General features: G+C 33.8%; 1 protein-coding gene across 8 annotated transcripts in view; it reads right to left on the reverse strand.

Annotated features, from left to right (window-relative positions):
- Positions 1-13,808, reverse strand: part of FRYL (FRY like transcription coactivator) — a 289,611-nt gene that overhangs the window by 96,876 nt on the left and 178,927 nt on the right. For 7 of the 8 annotated variants that reach the window (XM_037829764.1, XM_037829770.1, XM_037829765.1 and 4 more), the window contains 7 exons: positions 12,465-12,650; positions 12,146-12,232; positions 10,498-10,766; positions 8,398-8,593; positions 7,002-7,126; positions 4,758-4,815; positions 1,663-1,754 (listed from right to left, as the gene is read on the reverse strand). In XM_037829764.1, coding sequence (XP_037685692.1) covers positions 1,663-1,754; positions 4,758-4,815; positions 7,002-7,126; positions 8,398-8,593; positions 10,498-10,766; positions 12,146-12,232; positions 12,465-12,650 — 1,013 coding nt within the window. The remainder of the gene's footprint in view (positions 1-1,662; positions 1,755-4,757; positions 4,816-7,001; positions 7,127-8,397; positions 8,594-10,497; positions 10,767-12,145; positions 12,233-12,464; positions 12,651-13,808) is intronic. The other variant, XM_037829766.1, reaches the window with a different exon arrangement.

Here is a 13,808-nt window from a genome sequence, read left to right on the forward strand (position 1 = left end):
ATTAGTTATTACCTTCGTATTTATTTTGGTCAGCTTTTCCTTGTTATGTTTGAAAAGTACTTCCCAAAAGTCTGACTTAAAAAGTAAAAATAAATTTGTACCAAAATTAGTAGTGAATAGCATTTTACAAACATTCTAAACCCATGAAAACAAATGTAAGGAGGTCAAACGGTAATACAGTATATTAAAAATATCAGTCAACAACAGTAAAATTGTGTTGAAATGAATGCATGACCAAATTTTTTTTCCTTTATTCCTTAAATGAGTGTTTTTGAAACTCTGGGGCATGGCCATTAGTGGATGGGAAACCAACCTGCACCAAAATAAAACATTCATTCACTCAACATACATGCTTCAGGCACATGGGATTCAATGGGTAAATAAAACAAAGATCCTTGTATTCTTGGCACTTGGAATTCATCTTTTTTTCCTTAACCAAGGTTAATAAAAAATTTTGTAACAGCTACAGCCTTACATACATTTCTCTTAAAAAAAAAAAAAAAAAACAAAACAAAAAGAAAATACACGAGTGTGTTAAAAACCACTACTGCTCCCTAGTATCACTGTTGTAGTTAGAACTTAAAATATAACACAACCTTACAGTTCACAAAAAATATAATCATTCAAAAATTCCTCATTCACTAATATTACATTAAAAGCAATGATGACAACAACAAAAAATGATTCAGCTATGTATCAGGTTGTTAATTTTTTGCATCAAGTCCAGCAAGTTTCAATTTTACCTTTCCCAAATTCCACTGTTTTAATTTTTGTGGAGGGCAGAAAACAGAATGTTTCTCTTTTTCCACTGCTTTTCATTTAATAGAAAAAGTAAATCAATGGTTTAAATCCTCTTTGATTAAAGCTCTATTTTGAAAGTGCTGTCGAAAGCATTTAATGCTAACTATGAAAGTTGTTAGGTACACTAAGAAATAAACAGGAAAAATACTGAGGTAACTGTGTTCTGCAGAATTAATACAGTTACTACACCTGTTTGATTATCAATGCATTTTTTCTCAAGATCTCTTTTCAGTTACATTTTTTAGAAATGGTTAGATCCATTTTTTTTCCTCCTAAGGAAACAGTTACTTCTCAATACAAAGCTGACAGAATTTCCCTAAGGGCTCATCCTAATATCAAGGTGCCTTTCATCTGTCCTCCAGCAAAAATCTTAGGTTTTACAGTTTTACTTGTGAATATGGAAAACACAGTTAAAAACTATCTGGATTTCATAATTTTTCTCAGCAGGACAGATAACAGTTCATTGAAATAAATCTGCAAGTCTTATAATGTCTAGTCTTTGAATGTGTCATTTTTATAAGATGAGAAAAAACAGCTTTCAAAAACAAGGTAAGAAATTGTCAGATCTGTGGAAAAAAGGCTACTCACTGGGTATGTCCACTTACCTAGATAACTAGATTCTTACTAATATTAAAATCCTAGATACATTATAACTCATCTTTTGTCTAAAGCAATCTTGTTTGAATGGTAGATTTTTCAATACATATTTTCTTTTTTTTGGGGGGTCACTGGTTAATGTACTGGACACATCTTCAGTAAATAATGTTTAGAGTGATATACAGATATATTTTTGTCTCATGAAAAAAAAATTACATTCCCTAATCATTCCAAAGTTATTAAAAAACAAAATCCAATACCGACCTGTGACTAATGACACCAGCATCTGCCAGCAGTTCAAATATTCGTACCAGCTGTACACGCAGAATATCCCGACGCCTGCGTCGTTTCATATTCTAATCCAAAGAAATAAAGATATTCGTTAAGAAGCCTTCAGGGAAGTTGATAGAAAACTCGCTGCTGCAATTTGGAAAGAATTATGTGAATGTCTTAAGAGTTTCTGGGCTCATCTAAATTATTTTGCTTGTGCAGTGTAGACTGGGAGCACTCTGGCAGCTACTGTATCAAAGGGCCATGTGTGGATACTCTGAAATTAATAAGTCAAATAAAATTGCATGACATTTTATGGTGATACCTCCATCACACAGTGTGTATGCGTGTGTTGGGGGGAGTGCAATTCTAGTTATTTTTAGGTGATTGACTAATCTGATAGCTTTAGAAGAACTAAAGGAGTTAGTGAACTGTTCTCATTGAATGATAAAGAATTCCTAAGGCACTCCCCTCAAATGTCTGAGAGGCTTAAAATCAGCATGATTTTAATATTAATTTGTGGAACACCCAGTAAGTTCCAAAGAAAGGATTAGGCACTTTTACACTGCATGTTAGTTCTAATCTTAAAAAGTCTTACCAGGCTAAACTAATCAAAACATGTATGTGGTGTTAAAAGACAAACAACAACTACCACCACCACCATCACCCAACTCTAATATGTATCCGTGTGTATTAAAAAAATATATAAGGTTAATATAAAACAAAATTTCAGGATGGCGATGTTTGAATTGTGCAAGGGCAGGCAACCAGAGGGTCAATAGTATATGTAGCACTTTAGTGCTTCAAGCTTTAAGATTATGATTCATAACTTTACAAGTATGTTACATACATATCAAATATATAATAATTTAGTGAGATGCTTACTAATGAGACACATATTTGTAAAGCAGATAATTCATGTATTTAAGAATGTATTCTCTGAATCCTATAAGGGATATATTCATAAGAAGAATATAGTTATAATAGATTAAATCACCTGTGACTGATAGCTTCCAATAAAGCAACATTTAATATAATATTTTTTGAAGACCAAGTAAAGATTGGTCAACCAAAACTTCACAGGAGTCTTCAAATGATATTAAACCATTCTATCCAACACAAATTGCCATAAGCTTTATAAAAGCTTTTTTTGTTTTGTTTTGTTTTGTTTATGAACTGTGCCAGTGCTGCCTTGGTTATATGGTTAATTCTACCGTCTTCTCCCTTCTGTTTATCCAAATTCTACTATCTTTCAAAGCTATGCTCAAGCTACATCTTGAAGACTATTTCAGCCCATATTGATGTCTTTTATAAACTCCTTATCTTTTACAGTAATACAATATAACAGTAGCTAAGAAAGCAAATAATTATGGTTAATTGTGTACAATTTAAATACAGTATAATGGAAAGGAAATATGTCTCTAAGTGCACGTTCTACTTATATTCAAAAACAGCACAGAAGAAAGAAATCTTCAGAAAAAAATTAATTTTATGCCTTGATATAAGATCCATTCCCAATGCCTAAAAAAGACAAGAAGACATATGGCAGGAAGAAAACCCCTGAAAAGAGGGTAAGCCATCCTCAGAAACTAGAAACAAGCATACAATGATAGGCCAGTTCACATGACCCTTTGAAAATCAAAAGCACCTCTAGCAGTCAGAGGCACCTTCAGTCTAAAGCTTTCAAACTTTACTCACAGCTTCATGGCACATCACTGTACATACCTAACCACCTACTGTGATGACCTTTTCCCCCTGAAACTCAGAAGTACTGCATCTAAATTTTGTCTCAATTCCCATTTCTAATAAATCATTCCACACTATAACCAAAATAAACATTCTGAAACGAAAATCTCATCAACTACAATATGAGGATACTAGTACCATGTCACAAGGTTCACTTTAGAAGGGGGAATAAAGAAATACAGATGATGATTTAATTTCTAAAGTTAAATTATTAAGAGAAGCTATTATCACCATCTCCCTCTCCTGTTTAAATTCCTCAGTGGATCCCCAGTGATTCTCAGACGAGGTTTTTGTAATTGACTCATGCAAGGTACTTCTGGATGCTACTCCAGGGATTCTCATTCCATTGGCCTGAAATCTGTAATTTTTAGCAGGCTCCTCAGGTAATTCTCAGATGCCACAAGCATATGGGAACCTCTGGTCTACCAGATAAAGCTGACACCCCTGAGCATATTAGAAGTTTTTCATGAGATTGTTCCTAACATTCCATCAATTTCCCCATATATAATCATGCAGAAAAATCTGCAATTTCCAAATACTATTGTAAAGTTTGGAAATGCTGTTTTGCCTAGAATACCTCTCTCTCCCTTCCTTTGTCCACTGGGGGCTATGCTTCAAAATCCACCTCAAGTATCAGCACTTCACCTATAATGCCTTCTCTAACTCCAGAGAGAGAGTCAGAGGTTCTCTGCAACTCACTGCCTATGCTTTTATTTGAGTGCATACTATATTGTTATAATTATGGTATAACCTGTCCCTTCAGACCTGTGATTCCTAAAAATTGCTCAGAACAAATGCAGATGTGTAGATTTTGGATCTATACCAGGGGTTGGCAGACTATGGCCTGTGGGCCAAATTTAGCACACTGCTCTCTGTTACTGTCAATAAACTTTTATAGGAATACGGCCACACCCCTTTGTTTACGTATATTGAAAGTATAATGACTGCCTTTATGCTATAACAGCAAAATTGAGAAGTTGCAGCAAAAGCTGTATGGTCTGCAAAACAGAAAATATTTACTATCTGGCCCTTTATAGAAAAGGTTTGTCAACCTGTGATGCAGACCCTGACTATTCCCGGTCCTCACTTCAGCTAAAGCAGTTTTACATCTGTTTTACCTAATGGGCTTCTGCCTAAGATTTCCATTGGAGGAGAAAGGGCATAGGGAGTGCGGCGGAGGGAGTTTGCAGCTAAAAAAAGAAACAAAGTTGAAAACTGCACTAGATAATCTTTGACTTATTTCCGAATTTCTAAATTTTGGTGTAATGTATAGAATACAGCAGGCAAATAGTGTTTGCAATTAAGTATTTAATGATAGAAATATCATACAGAACATAGTTTACCTCTGGCCTTCTTTCGAGTGCTTCTTTAATTATGGGATGCAATTCTTCTATTAGTTCCCTAGAAGAAAAATGATATGCATTCTTTCTATTAATAGCTAAACAGTTATAACTAAGATGTGCAAATATGTAAATATTAACTTAATATTAACTGATAGGCATTAACCTACTGATTTAAATGCAATTTTTGTTTTGTTCTGTTTAGAAAGTAATACATGCACACTTCAGAATATATGTAAACAAGCAAAAAATAAAATTAGTACAGGCCACTTATTCTATTTCGTATAGGTAAGAATTATTAGTTTCTTTGTTCAGTTTTCAACCCACATACATTTTACATAGTGGAAACCCAGTACCATATAAAAAATGGTATTTTTTAGCACTATCACATGCTATTAATTAATTCATAGTATTCTATTATAGGTGGGATACCATAATTTTCCTAATCATTTTCATTTATTACTAAATCCTAGTATTTTATTTTCTGTTACTATAAATACTGCCTTGGTGAGTATCTTTGTACATTAATTTTTGCCTTCATTTTTTATTATATCCTTAGGATTAATTCTTACAAATTAAATTAAAGGGTCAAAGGGTATAAATCTCATGAAAATGATTTTCTCTTTGCTTATATTCTGATTTTAAATTGAAAATCTCCTCATTGCTGAAGATTTGGAAATGACAAAAAAGCACAACAAGAAAATAAAATCCATCTACAATTTCATCATTTATAGAAAACCACTACCGATATTTAAAGTATTTGTTTCAGAATTGTTCCTATTTATAGAGAATTTGATTATTTTTTAAGAAATTGAGATCATTTTTATCCCATTTTTTCTAGTAACACAATAGCATATTTACCTGTCATAAAATATTCTTCCCAAATTTCATTTATAATGAATGATATCCCACACTTCTACAGATATACTACAATTTATTACTCTATTCTCTTTTACATACTACCTTGGAGACAAACATCAAATGTGTCCTCAGATCAGCTGAGGACATTCCCCAAAGAATTAAATCTAGGGCCCAGCTGGCAATAACAAAGAAGAACCTCAGTGTGCCGGTTTGAATGTATTATGTCCCCCAAACCCCATTATCTTTGATTCAATCTTGTGGGGCAGACATTTTAGTGCTGATTAGATTGGAATTCTTTGAGTGTTTCCATGGAATGTGCCCCACCCAACTATAGGTAAGAACTCTGATTAGATATTTCCATGGAGGCGTGGCCCCACTCATTCAGGGTGGGCCTTGATCAGTGGAGCCATATAAATGAGCTGACAGGCACAGGGAATTCAGTGCAGCTTTGAGTGATGTTTTGAAGAGGAGCTACAGCAAAGAGGACACTTTGAAGAAAGCACAGGAGCTGCACATGAGAGGCAGTTTGAACACACCCGTTGAAAGCAGACTCTTGCTCTGGAGAAGCTGAGAGAGGACAAACATCCCAAGTGCAACTAAGAGTGACGTTTTTGAGGAACTGCAGCCTAGAGAGGAACGTCCTGGGAGAAAGCCATTTTGAAACAAGAACTCTGGAGCAGATGCCAGCCACGTGCCTTCCCAGCTAACAGAGGTTTTCCGGACACCATTGGCCATCCTCCAGTGAAGGTACCCGATTGCTGATGTGTTACCTTGGACACTTTATGGCCTTAAGACTGTAACTGTGTAACCAAATTAACCCCCTTTTATAAAAGCAAATCCATCTCTGGTGTTTTGCATTCCAGCAGCATTAGCAAACTAGAACACTCAGCAAAAACAAAGAACCTGCTTCATTAATATAAAAAAAATTACAAACAATATAAAATCTGTATATAAATATTCCTTTAAAAATATCCTCTTAAACAAGAAAAGGAAAAGCTGGAAAGCATCACCTGGACTTTTAATCACTAGACCAAGATTACACCTTAATAGAATCACCATGTAAATAAATGGGGTAGAAAAATATTAAAGATTTACGTAGCATTTTTTCATTTTAAGAAACTATGTATACACAGTATATATTTTATTTTCATAATAATTTGATGAAGAAAATAGGGCAAATTTATTTGCAGAAGCAAAATTAGTAGATAAAGGCTCAAATAAATTAAATGACTTGCTAAAAGTTAAATAGCTAGTTAACTGGTAAAAGTCGGAACTGGAATGCAACTCTCCTGCTAATCAGCACTCTACTTGAGTTTACCACATTCTCTCCACAGAGCCACATTTACAAAAAAATAATGCAGAGAGAAAACATAAGAAGATAATTACCTAAAAGCTCCTGGGTTGGTCCTGCCAAGACCTAGAACGAGGGATTCTGTGATTTCCATGCTTTCAGAGCGCATCATTGGAACTATGTGCTTAAACAAGGATGAAGGGGACGGGATACCAATAATCTGGAAAAAAATAAAACTGTTTTAAAAGCAGCCAGTCTGATATGCAATTTCATGATACTATGGCCAACTGAAGAATTTAACATTTCACTAATCTTGTGGTCATGGACAATGGATACAAGAAACTTTAGTATGAATGCTGTTCCAAAATCTACCTGTGGAATACGTAACCTAAAAAGGCTAAATGATGTGTCTAATGTCTCACTGCAAGTTCGTAAAAGAACTGGAATTTTTTGTGGGTCTCAACTTCTTACAGATATTCACCATCATATAACAGACTGACATCCTTCATCATATAGATATCCTATAATATCTTTTGATTTGTAAAAATGGGTCAAATCAAATTGCTTTAAACACCCAAGCTTTAGGCCTTTAAAACAGATTACACAGAAGGATTTTAGATGGGAAGCCAATCTTTTCCAAATGATCTCTGCTCTGGAGAGAGTGCTATGGCTGGGTGGGCCTACCCCAGCTTTCTGCCCCTCACAGGCCCTATAGCCACTGGCTTGTACTCTCCAAGGCCTCTGGTTTGTTGCATTATATTGCTTTTTGAAGTGGAAAATGTCACTGTTTAGTCACCTGGAAATCACTTGCCTGATGCCACTGTTTTATTCCCATTTCTCTCCTGAACTCCTTTGATTTCTCTTGTTTCTGAGAACAGTACACTCATTCAACTACTGTAGAGTAATCCTCTGACTTGATATCAACATTGTGCAATGTTATTTTGAAAATTAAAGACTTTTTGGGGGGAGAAAAGAAAAAAAGGCACCAGTGTCAAAGGTAGACACTCAGGTCTTAAGTCTCCTAAATTTCTCTGAACTACCCATAATATTTGGTGTTGTATCATAAAAATCACACAACTATTCTCATCAAAAATCATTCGTATCAGTGCATGATTTAGGGAAATTCTAGACAGATACTTTGAAAGAAAAATTATTTAAATGATTCCTTTTTGATAAGTGTAAGAACTATAAAAAATAGAGTAGGGGAAATACAGGGACAAAATTACTTTTAAAATATTCACTATGATGAACTGAATGAGAATGGTCTTTCCTGCCAAAAGAGAAACTTATATGTGTGTGTGTGTATAACTGATTCAATCTAAGAATCTAAAAAAAAAAAAAAAAAAGTAATGGAATTTCTTGAACTATTTTCATTATTAGTGTGCCTAATGCACTTTTCAACCTACTTACTTTATTGTCCTGGAAAAGAAATTTTAAAACATTACCTTTTACGGTACCATTCAGATTCAATGACAGACATGGAAAACTTACTTTGGAGTCGATGCTATAGCCACTATCAGGAGTAGACGCCAGCGTCTCAGGAGGAGAGCACCTCACAGAACCTGCAGATGTTGAGGACAATGCTGACGTTGCTGCACTGCAGCAGAGAATCAGATAGTTTCTCCACAGGCCAATATACGAATCAGTGCTTATGGTAGTGTTTACTTTCTTAGCATTGATGGGGCTACTAAGAAAAAAGAAAGAAGAAAAAAAGGAAGATATAAAACTGATGATAAATTTCTATCAGTTTAGGGGACATGGTTAGCACAAATTTTTTTTTATTATTAGTAATAAATCTTTGTGGAATGATATAAGATATAAATGAATAAAGTACTAGATTGAAAGTTAAAACACATTATAGGATCATTTTACCAATCTACTATTAGATTGTGACAAAACTTAACATTTTATTAGGGTACATATAATTTATTATACATGCTTATAATGGAGAAAAAAACAAATGAAAAGAAATTCACCTTTAATCCCAGACCAAAATAAGCAATGTATACTCTTCTACAAATCCTCTATTCACAAACATGCACTATGAATGCATGAAATACCACTTTAAAATTTATAAAAACTGAATAGTATTATTTATTTGTTTTGCACCATTTTTTACACTTAACACATATTTTTAGCATCTCTCTATATAAATTAATATACTTTCATGACATTTTTGATGACTATATCATTATATGGATTATCATGTTTTATATAGCCAAATTTTCACTATTGAATTTTAGCTCATAGAAACTTCCTCTATCAGAAACAATACTACACATTTGAATACAAGCTTAATTATATGTTTAATTATTTCCTTAGGAAAATTCCTAAAAATGGAATTACAGATTCAAAAGAATATGTACATTTTTAAGAACTCTGCCAAATTTCTGCCTTGCAAGATTACACCAATCAAGTATTTTAGAACAATTCCATAAATCTTTATAAGCACCAAAATTCTACTGGAATTAAGGACTGAAGGTAAAACAAAACAAAACAAAACAAAAGCAAAAAATACTAATATATAGCTCCCTGTCTTCAACAGCCCTATAATATATTAAGATAAATTTTGTAAACAGACCATTCAGCAACAATGTCTATATGTTAAAAACTGTTCTGGGAACTAAAGACATAGCAATACTATAGATAGATAGGAAGATAGCATGTATATATAGAAAGACCAATTATATATAGCATGCATATATAGACATACCAATTATATATATTATATAAATACAAATATAGTTGTGTGTATACATGTGTGTATATATATATATATCTACCTATGTATGTATTTAAATGTAAGAGAACAATGATTATGCTGGCTTGGAGATATAAGGGAAGGCTTTAAAAGTAAGATGTAATATGAAGTATGTCAGATATGGACATGTGGGATGGAGAAAATAAAAGGCATTCTAGGGTTCATAGGTACAAAGTGCCAGAGAACCAAAATATTGTACATCACATTTGGTGAACCCTGAGAAGTTCATTTTGGTTCCAACACAGAATACATGGATGGCAGTGATGGAAAGTAAAGACTGGAGTCAGGTTTGGAGTGCCTTTAATGCGAGCTTACGGTGTCAGGTTTATCCAGGTATTGGATTTATTTTGGCAAATTATAAGATGAGAGGACTTGTCCATGTGGTCTGATCAATGGCACACTGGATAAGGTGAAATCAGGACCTAAACTCAGTTTCAGAACTTCTCATACACTTAAAAGCAAGAAGAAATTAACTACAGTTTATAATAACCTCTACCTATAAACTTGTACAGACAAGTATCCACATCCATTCTCATTTTCAGATCCTTTCCTTATTAACCCTTTCATTCAGTGCAGATTCACTGGACATTACTGCATATCAGCACTATGTTAACAGGTAAACTACCAAACACAATTTGGTAAAACTGAATTAGACAGAAAGGGTGAAGGAACTATGAGAATATATCCTTTATAACTTTCTTCACCTTCTTTAATACATCACTACAGTATGGCATATTATTTATGGGGTTTTCCAATTTGTACTTTTCAAACACATGCGTTATGAGAGCTAAGTCTATACTTTTTAAATTTATACTAGGAAAATAACTTACTTTATATCAACCTGTGGGGACAACAATTGCAGTCTTGTGTATGCAAACATCCAAGCATAGCTCACAGCTGTAGAGCAGTGTTTTGGAAGGTTCTCTTGCTTTAAAAAACTGGAGAGACTTATAATCCATGGGTCTTGGCCTTGGGTCACATGTGCAAATATCCATATGTGTGATGGACTAACCACATCAAACTGGTGACTAATAGGAGAAGAATTCCATTCTGCTAATGTTTGTAAATCTATTGAGCTAGGGCAATACAGCAAAGTAGTCTGTGTAGAGAAGAAAATAATTCACTATCACATATTTCAAAAACTTTTAAAGCTCTGCCACATGAATTACTTCAAAGTCTAAGTGGTCTGTCATTGGTAGTTTCTAGAACAGAGGCTCTCAGACAGGGGAAAAATGAGGTCTAAGGTGGGCTTAAGAGAGTAGTGAATCCCTAAAATTGCATATAAGTTTTCTTGCACATGCATACATGCACTTTTCTGGAGAGGGATTTAATAGCTTTCATTAGTCTCAATAGGATCTATATACCACAAAAGTTAAGAACCACTACTTAAGAAATTCATATATAAATATGCAACTTCCAGGGCACACTGAAGCTGTAAAAGAACTCAAAAATGAACCAAAGTAATTTGTATCCAGATGTGTGCTGTATATGCATGAGTGGAACAGACTGGAAAACTGGCTGCTCTTCATAAGTACATATTCGCAAATATTTGCTAAATAATATTCTGAGCTCTTACATTGAAGAGATAAAGATTTACCTTCAGACCAAATTATGCAACTTTAAACAAACAAACAAAAGAAAACAAAAAAAACAAAATCTTAAACTGAACAGAAGTTCAATAATCATTCAAGAAATACTTACAGAGCACCCCCTAGAAGCTAAGCACTGTTTTAGGCACTATATGTGAGTTATCCATTTGTCTCTTTTTGGCATACTTTATGGTCAATAATCTAAAACATAACTCTTTAAATTGTACAGATTTTTAACTCTCTCTTTGGCTTATAGAGAGAATACATACTCCCGTGGTTGTATGTATTTCATGAGTTATAAGAGCCAAGTGTTAAGCAGAAAGCACTTAAACCTCTTGTCCATGTATTCCAAAACAGGAAGAAAAAATTTTCAAGTAGTAAATTTTGACAGTTACTCTAACATCAATCTTGTGGCTCCAATGAAGGAAACTTGATATATGGTCCACTTTTGCTCTTTTTTTTTTTTTTTTTTTTTAATTTTACACTCATATGAGAAACCTTGCATAAGTTTTGTTAGGAATGTGTTTGTTACAAAGTGTTTCTTTACATTTTAATAAGTCAAATTATATATAGCTTTGGCACAAAAATACTACATATTTAATCCATTGCTCTTAAACTCAGATGGTAAAGCAAACAAAAAATATTTATTGACGGAGCAGAATACAATGTTTTTCTCTCAAATTTCTACAGAAAAATTTTCCCATAGCATTCTAAACAGTGTTTCTGTGTCAAAAAATTATATGCCATAATAAATAACAAATAACAATAAATAGTAACATGAGATTTAAGAGAAACTTCTTAGATTGGAATTTCACAAAGATAAAATATTTTTATTTCTATGGGGAAGAGTACCAACTATAGCATAAACTAATGAAATCATTACAGTTACCTGATCGGCCCCAGTCAGATGTATGAAGCTCTCAAGAATGGATGGGCTCAGCCTGTCCATCACATCTATGGCTAATTCATCATCGCCCTATAAAAAAGACATTATATCTCTAAAAAAAATTTAGGAAGGTTTAAGAAAAGTAGCCAAACTTAAGTACATATTAGATGTTCATTTTAGTACTATTTGTTACAAATGGAATTGAGGGCAGGAGGGTTAGTTTTTACATCCAGTCAAAAAGACTTCTGTTACAAAGTATATTATTGCTACATGGTTTTTAAGTACTTTTATTAGAAAACTAAGCAAAATACCTAAATCTTACCTTAGGTATTTCCAAAAGTGCAAATAAAGCCCGTATTTCTCTAAGGACACTGACGGCTAATCTCCTAGTGGCAGGTCGACAGCTACAGAGAATGACAAGCGCAAACCCTTCGACCACATGGAATACACTGGAATACAGGCTCCTTTCCAGAGGAGGGGGATGAGAAGCTCCATTAGCTACACCATGCTTGAAAAATAAATAGATGTTAGAAATAAAAAAATAAAAAATATATATGTACAGATATTCCAGTAAAACAATTTAATAAAGAGTACAACAAATCATAGGAATTATGGCTCCAGATCTGCCTCAGCTCAAGCAATTTAAATAGCATTTAATTTATAAAAACGTAATTGGGTATGCAGTGAAAAAAGCATTTAACTAGCAGGCAAACGGAACATGAGTCCTGTACCTAACTTTAGCCACTTTTGGGCTCCTTTGTAACCTTGGAACCGACACTTAACCACATGTGGTCTAATGTTTCCATGCGGTAAATTCGGGGGCTGGATTGGGCCTTCATAGTCAAGTGTGGACCAGTAGGCCTGGTATCACCTGGGAGTTTCATTAGAAATAGAGAATTTCAGTCCACAGGTGATTTGTATGCACATAAAAGGTTAAGAAGCTGGAATGGCTTAGATGATACAGCTCTAAAATTCCAAGGTTCTAGGACTTATATATAACACTAAAATAAATGAACAATTTAAGCACCATTTACTGTTAAAGCAGCACACACAATGCAAATGCGAAAGAAGGATCAATGCCACGGAGAAAACCATCAAATAATTCGAATGGCAGATTACCAAATTACATCAGTATCAGTTTTAAATATACTGGAAACAGCCTAAATGTGAGCTAGAATTACCCTATTTGCCATGTTCTTTAAAACTCAATTGTACTATACCAATACTACGAGTCAACAATGGAGGGGGGGTGATTAGGGATATGGGAGGATTTGAGTTTCCTTTTCTTTTCTTCTTTGTCTTTATTTCTTTTCTGGAGTAATGAAAATGTTCTAAAAATTGAACAAAAATTAATTGTGGTGATGGATGCACAGCTATTATGATGGTACCAGGGGCAACTGATTGTACACTTTGGATCTTTGGATAATCTTATGGTATGTGAACCATAATAAAAAAATTTTTTTTTTAAAATGCAGTGATCTATTCTGGTGGTGAACACACAACTGCATGATGGTATTGTGAATAATTATTATACACTGTGGATGATTGTAGGATGTGTGAATATATCTCAATAAAACTGTATTTAAAAGAAAAAAAAATTGCTACCAAAGTTGCAGGGTTAGAAAGGTTAGGCACACACGCTAAATATTTAATATATGAACTACAA

This window comes from Choloepus didactylus, chromosome 3 (genome assembly GCF_015220235.1).
Source record: "Choloepus didactylus isolate mChoDid1 chromosome 3, mChoDid1.pri, whole genome shotgun sequence".
In the NCBI taxonomy this organism is placed as follows: domain Eukaryota; kingdom Metazoa; phylum Chordata; class Mammalia; order Pilosa; family Megalonychidae; genus Choloepus; species Choloepus didactylus.